General features: G+C 35.7%; 3 protein-coding genes across 5 annotated transcripts in view; 1 reads left to right on the top strand and 2 right to left on the bottom strand.

Moving 5' to 3' along the window:
* Positions 1-478: 478 nt before the first annotated feature.
* Positions 479-3,876, bottom strand: LOC135775488 (polymeric immunoglobulin receptor-like). Its single transcript, XM_065285737.2, has 5 exons — positions 2,651-3,876; positions 2,096-2,428; positions 1,696-2,007; positions 1,413-1,566; positions 479-1,270 (listed from the first exon to the last, which is right to left on the bottom strand). The coding sequence occupies exons 1-5, from the start codon at positions 2,682-2,684 to the stop codon at positions 1,129-1,131; spliced, it is 975 nt and encodes a 324-aa protein (XP_065141809.1). The 5' UTR covers positions 2,685-3,876; the 3' UTR covers positions 479-1,128.
* Positions 3,877-4,851: 975 nt separating this feature from the next.
* Positions 4,852-7,750, bottom strand: LOC135775490 (uncharacterized). 2 transcript variants are annotated; one of them, XM_065285738.2, is made up of 5 exons: positions 7,113-7,750; positions 6,580-6,912; positions 6,180-6,491; positions 5,888-6,041; positions 4,852-5,726 (listed from the first exon to the last, which is right to left on the bottom strand). In XM_065285738.2, the coding sequence occupies exons 1-5, from the start codon at positions 7,144-7,146 to the stop codon at positions 5,585-5,587; spliced, it is 975 nt and encodes a 324-aa protein (XP_065141810.1). In that variant the 5' UTR covers positions 7,147-7,750; the 3' UTR covers positions 4,852-5,584. The 2 variants fall into 2 exon arrangements, with proteins under 2 accessions (XP_065141810.1, XP_065141811.1); XM_065285739.2 differs by having other exon boundaries at positions 6,204-6,491.
* A 1,851-nt stretch (positions 7,751-9,601) lies between these two features.
* The window catches only part of ptpn22 (protein tyrosine phosphatase non-receptor type 22), a 22,758-nt gene continuing 18,103 nt past the window's right edge, over positions 9,602-14,256 (top strand). Inside the window, exons 1-3 of one of the 2 annotated variants that reach the window (XM_065285710.2) lie at positions 9,602-10,053; positions 11,655-11,763; positions 12,591-12,667. In XM_065285710.2, coding sequence (XP_065141782.1) covers positions 9,952-10,053; positions 11,655-11,763; positions 12,591-12,667 — 288 coding nt within the window. In that variant the 5' untranslated portion in view covers positions 9,602-9,951. The remainder of the gene's footprint in view (positions 10,054-11,654; positions 11,764-12,590; positions 12,668-14,256) is intronic. The other variant, XM_065285709.2, reaches the window with a different exon arrangement.

The raw sequence follows: 14,256 nt of genomic DNA, 5'->3' as shown, positions 1-14,256 counted from the left end.
TTAGTATTTTAGCACTGTTTTAAGATATCCTTGTATGTAATTTAAATTAATACGTTGTTTTTTATGTTAATTGTATGTAAGCAAATTAATACTACTGTTTATAAAAGTTATGCGAATAAATAGTAACCCTTTTTACAACCTTTAAATAACCTTATACCACGGTACTGTTTAATGCTTTATTCTGAATGGTTGAGAAATGTTTCATGGGTGTTGATTAATTTTTGTAAACCGCACACCTAACCTGTCAAATTACTTAAAATAACCATCAGGGTAATGTTTGTGGTAACCGTGATATAAGCAGAATAACTGACTCCTTTCCTTTGAATTATTTGAAAATATTACATTGGGTGTAGCCTCTTAACTATACCATTCACATATAGTTATGAAATACATCCGTATACTTGACGGCATCTTTTAAAAAGAGATTTACTGAGTACATTTCAAAGAAACAATGTAAACAAAGACAGATAAACAGGAAAAAATATTTTCCACATAGGAATACATCAAATACATCAGTTGCTGTAGAATGGACAGGATCTTAATGTTTTTTTGTATACATGCATGTGTTGGTGTTGTGCACCACAACAAGTTGTTTAAAATAAAACAGGATGTAAGGTTGAACATGTTGTGGCTTTCAGGTAGCATTTGGTCTTATACACTCACTTTCCGATTCAAACTATAGTCCCTCAAGTATAGTCTGTTGTTTGTTTAGAGTTACAAAAGAAAGATATAGTTTTCACGCAAAACTTTTTAGTTTTTTAGTGAAACATAAACAATGTGATGATGATATGTAACAAAGTGATGCTTCTAGTGTAAATGACCTCATGTGTGCCTGTAATTTCTTTTAACATCTAAAGTTTAACACCTGTAAAATAGAGAGTACACTGTAAAAATGCTGTAATTATGCAGCTGGTTGCCAGTAACTTACTGTAGAGGATAAAGACTGAAAATGTTTCATGTTCATTTAACTTTGAACAAACTGTTGCCAGTAAATAACATAAATGTAAAATCTACAGTAAGTTACTGGCAGCTAGTTGTAATACTGTAATTTACTGAAACGTTTTACAGTGTATGTACATGCAGTCCATACAGAGACAACCATAAGAAAGCCGAGATCGTGGTTCTGAGTCAGATGTCTTTATGGTGTTTGTCCTGAAGCCTGAGCCTTCTGGATCTTGATTTTGTGCAGATGTGCACTACACATACGGCAGTGATCATAACTGAACAGAGAACCCAACGAAGACACTCATACCACAGTGGCAAACCAGACCTATAAAATAACATGGGTCAATTGTCATAGTTATAAATCATTTATATCCATATATTGTTTTATAAAGACAGCTGTGATGTCATTTTTTGTCAAGTGAATTGTTTAATTTAAGAAAGGCACATTATCTAAAAAATGTTCTTACCATAAAAAATAGCTTTCTGTTAAGCAGGTTTGATTAACATACATTGTTTGATTTTGACTTCCGGAGTAAGAGGCCGTTGTGGAGCTCCAGAGTTTATCTTGGATAGTTGTTGAGGGCGATGTTGTGCTTCTAATACACTCATAACTACTGAAAACTAATTGGTGAAGAGAGTATACAAATAACACTTACATTTGATAGTTTATGTACATAATAAGCATATGTATTTACTTACATATGCATTGCAAGAATGATTTTGTATTCCTCTATGGGTATATTTACTCACTCTTTGATGTAATGAGATACATACAGCCTAGGTTCTCAGGCTGCAGATTTTGCACAGAAATCCATTCACTGTTCTGATTGCTGACATCATTATAAGCAGAGCAGAAAAACTGATCGTTTTCAGTGCTGTCTAAACAGTGGAACTGAAAATCAGGAGTTTGGTCCAGGACAATGTTGTTGGGATGTCCTACTCTGTACCAGGTGTACTGCACATCCGTTCCTCTCTCACTCCTACAGCGAAATGTAACAGGTTGTCCCAAACATGTCATCTCGAGGGAACTGAGAGGCCACACGTTTGGTTTCATTACATTTTCTGAAATGAAATTGGTTTGATTTATTTTCATTCCATGACCAGATCTCATTTTATTTTATTTTAATCTTTAATGAAAACAAAGTCTTACCTTTTCTTACAGTAACTTGAATCCTGAACATTATATCAGAATAGATTTTGTCAATACCGACCCAATGGATTCCAGTATCATCCAGCTGTAAATCTCTAACAACAACAATCAATCCTCTAGAAACCGCATCAACGATCTGAGCACGTTTTCTGTAGTTAGGCAGAATAAATCCATCTGTGTCCATCAGCACCTCGCATGACGCTCTTGAGTCTCCAACACACCAGTACTTCTTATTAAATCTAAACTGGTTTGTTTTGTAGGTGCAGACAATAGTGAATGTGCTTCCAATTTTGGTGTCAATCATTGTTTTATCACACTGAAGCTGCACACTTACTAAAATTATACAAATAAAGACATTCATTTATTGTTTAGTTTTTTTTCAAAAATCATTCAATATAATGTGACCCATAACCATTACCATCATACATAGATACTTATAGCAGAACAAATAAAATGTTCATTTTAAAAGTAACAATGTTCATTAACACAAGCAAAATAAAAATATTTGAATCACGTTTTTATAAACAATAATATATTTGTAAAAAAAAAACTTACCATGAGCTAGAAGCAATACAAACAGGCCCTTCATATTTTTTGAATGTTCAAGTACTGCGTGCTGATGCACCTGCACACTTAAAAAAAAAAATCTAACAGGATGTCAAGCAGCGATGGACAAACTGTGGTTTTTACATGGGTTGTCACAGCACACTGACATAAGTTGGTCATAACAAGTCAGAAATCTTTCCAACCAGATTTTAAAAAGTGCAACATTTCAAGTAAAACTCAAGTAAAAGTTTTACTTGGATTATTAGTGGCATTTTATTTTTAAGTTTAACTTAATTAAAAATTAGTATTTAAAAGTCACGTTCTTTCTGATTCCATTTTTAAAAACATAGTTAGTATAATACCTGTAAAATGATTAAGCTCAAAGTTCAATGCCAGGCGATATATACAGAATTCGCCTTTCAAAGCCTACAGCAAATGGCCGGTTTGGATTACAGCCCTCTACTTCCTGCTTTAATGATGTCAGTAGGGCCCTGTCCCAAATGGCGCAATTCATGTGGACTTTCAGTCTCGTGGCCTTAAATTGTGCGTCCTCGCTAAGTCTACAAGTCCATAGACCCTTTTACAGCTCACATGATCAAATAGCCTGCGCGCGCATTTAGGCAACAGAAGTGGTGTTATTCCCCGTTGGTTCTAATGTGTTAGCATCTCAGAAAGTTTATTAACACGGTTTCCCAGTATCAAAATGTCTGGTTTTTGCGTTTGATTGCACTAATATAATATACTAATATATGTATGTATCTGGCAAGTTTATTTTTGGCCATCTGCTAACGTCTTCTATCCACTCCACTATAGTTAACGGATATTGTAGCTGTGTTGAAAAAGTTGATAAAGTCAACTTTTTAAAATAACTTTCTCTGTCCGTGTTGCTTCACTGCTGATTCTTGCCATACTTCCGTTGCCTAAATGCGTGCGCATATGCTACCACGTCATCATTGTGTACAAACATTAAAAGGGTCTATAGGGTCCCATCTGTCATTTTTTTGCCCCGAAGTGTGCTCATCAGCGCCCCCTTTGCACCCTTGATGCGGTCTATGATTTTACCCCTAAACTTTCTTTGAATCAGTACTCTAAAGTGCTACCAAAATCTTTGGTCACCAATGTTTACATTACAGTAACATATCTAAACACAGCTCCATCTTTTAAAATGTGTACTTTTGTATTTCTTTGTTGGGTAGACTGCATTTCCAATTGGTTAATAACGGACGAGCCAATTTAAAGAGATATTAAAGAGATCTCACTTGTTTTTCAGTACTTAATTGTCAAATAGTCTAAAAAAAATTTGATGGACTGCGAAACTATGAAGTAGACTCTGAGACAGTAACCCTGCTGGAAAAACCAACATACAAAACCAGCATATGTTGGGTTTTGGTGCTGGTTTGCTGGTGACCACCAGCATAGACCAGCATAATTCCCATGGTGGTGGTCCATACTGGTTAAGCTGATGGTCATCAGCTTACCAGCACCAGCATCCTATGCTGGTCATACCAGCAAGACCAGCATTTGTTGTGTTTTGGTGCAGGTTTGCTGGTGACCACCAGCTAAACCAGCACCAAACCAGCATGAACCAGCAAGGGATTGATGCTGGTCAATGCTCTTTTTTATTTAGCAGGGAATACACGTAGTTAGATGTTCTCCAGAACTAGAACATGATGTATATTAGTGTTCTGTCAAATGCATTGGTCTACGACAGCATGACTTTTCTGTTTCAGATTCAGGTTGCGGTTTCTTTATAGAGGTCAAATGTAGGCTAACCACCACCAACTATAGCAACAGAATTTGGTTCGGGTACTGTACGGTATGTAGTTTATCAGAATTTTCACAGTTCCAAAATCAGAAAAGGACCATTAGATGGCACTAGTGACCCAGAAATGGTAAACTCCATAGTAAAGTGCATATTATTCTGAAAATAAAATATTATTATACATTGTATATAGAAAAATTATATAATATACAAATATATAAGATATATTAAAATTTTTATTATTTTATATTTGTTCAAAGTTAACACTGTTTTAAGATATTGTTGTATGTAATTTAAATTAATATGTTATTTTCTATGTTAATTTAAGTAAGCTAATTAATACTACTGTTAATAAAGGTCATGGGAAGAAATTGTAACCCTTTTAATAACTTTTAAATAACCTTAAACCACGGTACTGTTGAATGCTTTATTCTGATTGGTTGAGAAATGTTTCATGGGGGTTGATTTTTTTCTGTAAACCGCACACCTAACCTGTCAAATGTCTTAAAATAACCACCAGGGTAATGTTTGTGGCAACCATGGAATAATTGACTCCGGTCCTTTAAATTATTTGAAAATATTACATTGGGTGTAGCCTCTGAACTATACCATTCACATATAGTTATGAAATACATCCGTATATTTGACAGCATCTTTTAAAAATAGATTTACTGAGTACATTTCAAAGAAACAATGTAAATGAAGACAGATAAACAGGAAAAAAACATTTTTCACATAGAAATACATAAAATAAGTCAGTTGTTGTAGAATGGACAGGATCTTAATGTTTTTTTGTATACATGCATGTGTTGGTGTTGTGCACCACAACAAGTTGTTTAAAATTAAACAGGATGTAAGGTTGAACATATTGTGGCTTTCAGATGGCATTTGGTCTTATACACTCACTTTCCGATTCAAACTATAGTCCCTCAAGTATAGTCTGTTGTTTGTTTAGAGTTACAAAAGAAAGATATAGTTTTCACGCAAAACTTATTCGTTTTTTAGTGAAACATAAACAATTTGATGATGATATGTAACAAAGTGATGCTTTTAGTGTAAATGACCTCATGTGTGCCTGTAATTTCTTTTATCATGAAGTTTAACACCCTTAGAATAGAGAGTATGTGTACATGCAGTCCATACAGAGACAATCATAAGGAAGCCCAGATCGTGGTTCTGAGTCAGATGTTTTTATGGTGTTTGTCCTGAACCTTGAGCCTTCTGGATCTTGATTTTGTGCAGATGTGCAATACACATACGGCAGTGATCATAACTGAACAGAGAACCCAACGAAGACACTCATACCACAGTGGCAAACCAGACCTATAACATGGGTCAATTGTCATAGGTTAACCCTTGGTTGCCTATAGTGCTATAAATCATTTATAACAATATATTGTGTTATATAAACAGCTGTGATGTCATTTTTTGTCAAGTGAATTGTTTAATTTAAGAAAGGCACATTATCTAAAAAATGTTCTTACCATAAAAAATAGGTTTCTGTTAAGCAGGTTTGATTAACATACATTGTTTGATTTTGACTTCCGGAGTAAGAGGCCGTTGTGGAGCTCCAGAGTTTATCTTGGATAGTTGTTGAGGGCGATGTTGTGCTTCTAATACACTCATAACTACTGAGAACTAATTGGTGAAGAGAGTATACAAATAACACTTACATTTGATAGTTTATGTACATAATAAGCATATGTATTCACTGCAATTTGTACAATATGCATTGTAAGAATTATTTTGTATTCCTCTATGGGTATATTTACTCACTCTTTGATGTGATGAGATACATACAGTCAATGTTTGCAGGCTGCAGATTTTGCACAGAAATCCATTCACTGTTCTGATTGCTGACATCATTATAAGCAGAGCAGAAAAACTGATCGTTTTCAGTGCTGTTTGAACAGTGGAACTGAAAATCAGGAGTTTGGTCCAGGACAATGTTGTTGGGATGTCCTACTCTGTACCAGGTGTACTGCACATCCGTTCCTCTCTCACTCCTACAGCGAAATGTAACAGGTTGTCCCAAACATGTCATCTCGAGGGAGCTGAGAGGCCACACGTTTGGTTTCATTACATTTTCTGAAATTAAATTGGTTTGATTTATTTTCATTCCATGACCAGATCTCATTTTATTTTATTTTAATCTTTAATGAAAACAAAGTCTTACCTTTTCTTACAGTAACTTGGATCCTTAACATTATATCAGCATAGATTTTGTCAATACCGACCCAATGGATTCCAGTATCATCCAGCTGTAAATCTTTAACAAAAACAATCAATCCTCTAGAAACGTCATCAACGATCTGAGCACGTTTTCTGTAGTTAGGCAGAGAAAATCCATCTGTGTCCATCAGCACCTCGCATGAGGCTCTTGAGTCTCCAACACACCAGTACTTCTTATTAAATCTAAACTGGTTTGTTTTGTAGGTGCAGACAATAGTGAATGTGCCTCCAATTGTGGTGTCAATCATTGTTTTATCACACTGAAGCTGCGCACTTACTAAAATAATACAAATAAAGACAATCATTTATTGTTTTTTTTTTTTTTTTAAATCATTCAAGATAATGTGACCCATAACCATTACCATCATACATAGATACTTAACTAGCAGAACAAATAACATGTACATTTTAAAAGTAACAATGTCGATTAAAACAAGCAAAATAAAAACATTTAAATCATTTGAAAAAAAGACTTACCCTGAGCTAGAAGCAATACAAACAGGCCCTTCATATTTTTTGAATGTTCAAGTACTGCGTGCTGATGCACCTGCACACTTAAAAAAAAATCTAACAGGATGTCAAGCAGCGATGGACAAACTGTGGTTTTTACATGGGTTGTCACAGCACACTGACATCAGTTGGTCATAACAAGTCATAAAACTTTCCAAACAGATTTTTAAAAGCGCAACATTTCAAGTAAAACAAGTAAAAGCTTTACTTGGATTATTAGTGGCATTTTATTTTTAAGTTTAACTTAAAGGTGCTCTAAGCGAATTGAAGCGTTTTAGACCATAAAAATTTTTTTGTTACATACCGGAAACATCTCCTCACTATCTGCTTGCTGCCTGTCCGCTGATCAAACTGTAAAAAAACGCGATCTCTGTAGATAGCCCAGGCTTCACAAACGGCAATATCAACAAATGGCCAAACCTAGCCAGCACAAAACAAAACAAAGTATTCCAGCCAATAAACGGCAAGAAGGATTTGGGGGTGGGGGTTGGGCGAGTTCATGAAAGCACGGAAGGGAGGGGGAGGGGGAGGAGTTAGCTACGCTCTGTCTGTTTGAAAACAGTTCAAACATCAACAGGAAGTGACGTCGCACATTATTCGCTTAGAGCGCCTTTAATTAAAAATTAGTATTTAAAGGTCACGTTCTTTCTGATCCAATTGTTTAAAGCCTAGTTAATGTGTAATGTTGCTATAATAGCATAAATAATACATGTAAAATGATAAAGCTCGAAGTTCACTGCCAGGCGATATATATATATATATTTTTTTTTTGCAGGCGATATATTTGCCTACAGCGAACGGCCGGTTTGGACTACAGCCGTCTACTTCCTGTTTTAATGAAGTCATTAGAACATTTTTTTTTACTAAACTCCGCCCACAGGAATACGTCAGTCACCAGTTAAGCTAACAAACTTGTTCGACTTAGCTTAAGAATTACTGTACTATGCTAAAGAACTGTAACAGTAAAAATCCGACAGAACTCACATGATTACAAGCAAATATGACATTGCTAGTTGAATGACATCATTTTTTTCCTTCTCTCTCTCTTTGTTAATTTATTCATTTTAAATAACTCTGGCTTGTTGATTTAAAAAATTGTATACTTTTGTTTAATTGCATATTTCTCATTGTACTATTGTTGACTGCAAAAAAAGAAAAAAAAAATGTTCGACTTTATCCGGTTCCGCAAGAACCGACAACCGAATGACGTCAAAGTACCGCGACAGCGAGACGTAATTTGAATTCGTTTGATTTCTATAATCCTTCTCGCGTTACTTTGACGTCAACCGGCTGTCAGTTCTTACGGCGCCGCATGAAGTCGAACATGCCTGGCAAGCTAAGCTGCTGTCGAATCACAACATACTAAACAAGCTACACAATCAGAACTCGATACGTTATAAGGAGGGACTTCTAAGAACAAGGAAGACATCACCCCGTTTTGAGGACAGTGAAAACAACGCTATTGAGATAAGTCAATTGTGTGAAAAATACCGCGGGTTTATTTTTACATGTGAAACATGAACACATGTTATACTGCGCACTGTAAACACAATCAAAGCTTCAAAAACACAGAAACAGAACCTTTAAATCAAGATCAATCAAGATCAATCAATATCCTTTAGGTAAGATTGGAAAAACCTCTTGCAAGTATAAACAGTGGTAAAATGCATTAAGTTTAATTGAAGTGTGTCTGTGAAAGCAGCTCTTCTAAACTGAAATCAGTACAGAAATGCATCAATAGTTAAATTTTAAATAACTTGAAACTGCATTAAGGCATAATAGTAGGGATTTTTTCCATATTTTTACCACTTGCAAAGCAGAGTCAGTTTCCTATATCAGCAACTGAAGTGAAGTTTACTGGACGCTTTTACTTTGGGCCACTAGATGGCATCACATGAAAGACTTTGAAACAATTCAACTGAACATGCTGGTTACAGGTGCACAGTAACACCAGACAATTTATTTGTCCGACTTGTGCCTAATACATTAATTTGACTTACAAATGTAATATGTTAAATGTCACCCTTGAATTTGTTTCATAACATATTTACATAGAAGCCAGCCTTTGATGCTTCTGCTCTCTGGTCTGCTAACTTATACCACTCACACAACCACTTATCAAGTTATAAAACTGCAAAATAAATTAATAAATATTAAATAAATAATAAAGATAAGAAATGTGTTTTTTTTGGATGACCTATGTCACACCGCAGACCGATGTTTTCACTGCTGCTTCAAAATGTTTGTTGCAAGTGTCTTTTTACCCACAAGCGCGTCTCTGGTATGGCTAGATTTTATCATGTTAGTTTTTTTTCAATGTTGTGAATGTCATCAAACAGGCTTGGCATGACTTGCACCCTCACTATTTTTTTCCAGACACAAACGCACACCCACTCAGAAAAGCTTCCTGTGTGGCTCTTGAACCTTAAGCTTCAAAGTATTGGACAGAAAAAACCACGAGACGATGCCACATGTAGAGACAGAATGACACACAACAATGTATGCAAGAATCAGAGAGAGAGAGAGAGAGAGAGAGAGAGAGAGTGAGAGAGAGAGACCAACATGAGAGGTTGAGGGAGGAAAGGGCCACAGTGATATTTTACATCTGACCACAGAAGCTGTCAACTGTTGCTGTCACTGCTTCCGTGACGACAGATCACACAGTTCCTCAACTTAAGCACAGAGCAAAGACCACAGCGACAAGAGAGACTGAGAGAGAGAAACCGAAACATGGGCACTTTTCAGAAGCCCACCGATTACTGCTCTTCTCTGACATGACAGACGTTTCCTCGGCACAAATCATGCCATGGACCCCCAGGCCGAGATTCTGAGGGGCTTATTGGCCCATATCACCAGCAAGGAAGCTGAAGAAGACGGGTCAGAGAACGGCTTCGCTGGAGAGTTTTCGGTAAGTTCTTGACTGGTTTTTCCTCATTGTTGTTCCATTACAAACAAACTCTTATGTTTAGCATGTGACTCATTCCAAGACGCCAGTACTTAGTGCTTAGTGGAAAGTTGTACGCTGCATACTGCATGTTTTTTTCTTCCATCTATGTATTGTTCGGGTTTGCATGTGAAATTTTGTGGTAAAAGTTGTGATAAAGGCATGGCATAGCATAAAATAATCCACAATATGTCTGACCATGTCCGACTCACGTTGCAATGGCTTCTTGGTTTGGACTTCCTCTTCCACACAGCCTCACTTTGAGCTTATATCACGACACAATAGTTATAATTTATTAGTATACAAATGGTATTTGTTTAATGATACATTGTATAAGTGTAATCTTGCTTAGATTTGTCTTCACAAGAACATGTGTGCTGTTTCCTATACATCGAATAATCCTATAAATCAGTAATTCCATGGGAAAATTTTGGATCCTGAAAGGAAGTTGCTTGTGATTGGCAGATGGGTCCTGGGCAGCTTCCTGCTGCATGCATAGTTTACACTTAAATTGAATTACAAATCCATGCAATTTTATTTGGAGTATTCAAACATTGCACAAAGTGTACATTAAGTACCCAAAACATGTGCTCTTAGTCACAGGCAATAAGGTCAGCCAATCAGATTTGCATAAACTAAATATTCGTGAGGACTGTGCATTAGACGGTTAGCGAATGTAGGGGTCTGAAGTATTTCAGATTTCTGTTTTATTATCCTTCAAACAGCTCTGCTGCCATGCACACAAGCTTGTGGTATATAAACCACAACCAAGTGTCTGAGTTATTTGTGTCTCTTGCTAATAGAGCCCTTAAACTAACTCGAAGCAGGAAGAGAAACTCTATTTTAGTCAAGACGTTAAAGCAAAACCGATCCTCAGTCTTGGGCCACAGAGCATGCTAGCACAACATAAACATATATATTATATATGTATAGATTTAATCTCACTATGCAAGACGAGCAAAATTCCTGTTATAAACATATAAAGGTTTCACACCCTGTTATAGCTTGTTCCTCATGCGCAGCCCAGACTGTTTCAGCTCAGAGATCCCATGGCGGTTACTCAGCTTACTATATTTGCTCTGTGTTCGTTTGATTTTTACAGTAAAAATGCGTCTTGCAAGGTAAAAAAAAGATGTGGTTGGAAAGTGTTATGGTCAAGGTGCATGTACTCATAGATCAAAGACAAACCATAGAGAGAAACAGCCCATCTCACACGCAACTCTTGTCTTAACGTGACGCTTGACACATGTATCTTTTGACAAATTTTAGAAACAAGCCAAAAAACTATAGGTGGTAGGATGATATATTAAATGTTTGAAATACAAAAAATTCACAAACATCTTTCTTATTCAGTTTTGTTTGTCGAAACATCATTAATATCAACATTTAAGATCAGAATTTCCAGAAGTAGAACCTTTGTTCAACGAAAGAAAACAGCAAACGTGTGGTTTGATCAGCCGTCGCTTCAATATAAACTAGGAAGTGAAAACCTAAGTTGAATAAATACAAAGGTTTCAGCACAAATGAATACAATCTTACATCAAAATTTTATGTAACACATTCAGAAACTCAAGAGGCAGTCTACTAAGTATCGTGCCGAGAGGACCTACCCGACCATAGCAGCGGACAAACAGGACAATGTGAAGAAAAACAGATACAAGGATATTGTACCATGTGAGTACGACTGTACTGTATGCTTTACTAATCGGACAATTCAGATTCAATTTAACCACCAGTTAATGTGACCATGGACCACAAAACCAGTCTTAAGGGTTTGATTTTTAAAATTGAGATTCTATTAATGTATGGTTTGTTATTGAACATCTAGAATCTGAGGGTGCAAAATATTTAAATATTGTAAAAATAATCGCCTCTAAAGTTGTCCAAATGAAGTCATTAGCAACAGCATCCACTCACAAAGTTTTGACACTATGGGGCAGTTTCCCGGAAAGGGTTTAGATTAATCCAGAACTAGATCTAAGTTATATTAGGACATTTAAGTCATTTTTACAAACACACCTTACAAAAACATTATTGCTGTGCATCTTAAGACAAAACAATGCCACTATATGTTAGTATACGTCATTGCAAGTTGTTTTTAAATTAAGGCAGCTCAAACATGCATTTTAGTCTGGGACTAGGATTAGCCCTGTCCGGGAAATCGCCCCTATATGTTTACAGTAGGAAATGTATAAAATATCTTCATGGAACATGATCTTTACATATTATCCAAATGATTTTTGGCATAAATTAAAACATTTTTTGGTCTCATATATGCATTTTTGACTTTTGCTACAAATAAACATGTACTTCTTAATACTGGCTTTGTGGCCCAGGGTCACAAATATAATATAATGCTAAGGATTAACACTAAACTGCATTTTGTTAAAATATCAGTTTAATAAAAAGTATATCACAACAAGAGATAGTGAAGTTCAGTCTTCTCTACAGTAACATTAAGCCTGTGTGTGATGAACATGTTGACTGCTTTGTTTTAACAGTTGATCATAGCAGAGTAAAGCTCTCACTCGTTGCATCAAAACATGATTCAGACTACATCAATGCAAGTTTCATTAGGGTAAGTAATAAGTACTAATTTATTATATTAATTTATAATTCACTTTAATAAACTGACATATTTAAAGGGGACAGAGAATGAAAAACCATTTTTACCTTGTCTTTGTTGAATAATGGTAGTCTACCCACATTCACAAACATACAAAAAGTGCTAAACATGCTAAACATCTCAGTCTCATAGAAATTCCTCTTTTAGAAATGTCACCCAGAAAACGGCCCAATCTGAAAAACTGATGCTTATGACATCACAGGCATCTAACTACCCCTCCACTTTAAAATAATTGGCTACATTTTTTGAGTGGCAGCAAAGTCAGCCAATCAGTAATGAGATTGCAAGTTAAGCCAGTAGGGGGAGCCAAATAGGTGCAAAGCCACTTGTTTAAAATCCCCCACCCTAATAGAGCTGTCTGAGAGAGGTTTTTAGGAAGCTTCTAAGGCATTACAGACCCAAACAAAATTTTTTTTGTCTACATGTCACATCACAGAACAAGGATAAATACCCCGTTCAATCATTCTATGTCACCTTTAATAATAATCATTACCAGTCTAAAATATATGGACACACCATTTTTACAAAACACATTGTGCATGTTTTTTTTGTAAATATTTTTTTAAATTGGACTCAGTTTGCCAACAAACGGGCGGGATTAAACGGATTTGAAGTGAAACCATTTGATGAACGTATAATACATGTTGAGAGAATTAGGTTAACATCATTATAATTTTTTGACGGAGGTGGCGTTTAGCGCCTTTTGCATCTGAGCTCCTCCTCATACAGTATACTTTTTCATTGAAAATCAGACTTGTGGTCAATTAATATGATAAGTAACAGTAGCCTCTTTCACACAGTAATTTCGGTAGATACCATGAATTTACCAGTAAATACAAAAATGTTCTGTTCGTCACACTGCGACGTTCTGTCTTTTACATCATTCACACATCAGTATCAAAATACCGGTAAACTTGGAGAGAAAATGGAAGTTACCATGGCGCGCGGTGAGCTCAGTATTGTATTTGAAAACTATGGCGGGTTATGACTTCATATCCACAGTCCGTATTTTGTTGTTTTTACATCTGTGGCTAACACTGACGGTCACGAACGTGCTTGTGACCAAACAAAATTGCACTAGGCGACGTCAAACAGAAGCTGGGTGATTCTCACGAAATCCAGATTTAGAAGGTGTCCAGCATCAGAATTTTTAAAAAGCCCTTGAAGCCTTATTATAAGTTTACGGTCTGAACTGACTATAACCATTATTTTTAGAGAATTAAAAAAATATTTCCTGTAGAATATATTATATTACATTTTTTTAGATTATCATTATCAAAAATGATCATTACCGCAACATGATATTACATTAAATATATGAATTTACAAACTCATGTTTCGGTAATGAGAACTAAAAAGTTGTTTAGGTACTATGACAAACAAAATTTTAACTTTTATCTGGAGAGAAAAAATAAAAACTGCTTACCTGGTAGCCATCTTGAGTGTCACAGTCAATTATGTCCCTTCCAACAAATTTTTTTAAATGTTAGTTCCTTGAGGGCTTAAACAATGATTGAAAATTGTTGCGGAGGATGAGAAAA

Source organism: Paramisgurnus dabryanus, chromosome 21 (genome assembly GCF_030506205.2).
Source record: "Paramisgurnus dabryanus chromosome 21, PD_genome_1.1, whole genome shotgun sequence".
NCBI lineage: Eukaryota > Metazoa > Chordata > Actinopteri > Cypriniformes > Cobitidae > Paramisgurnus > Paramisgurnus dabryanus.
The sequence above is the reverse complement of the archived record's forward strand: the minus strand, read 5'-3'. Positions and strand labels throughout refer to the sequence as shown.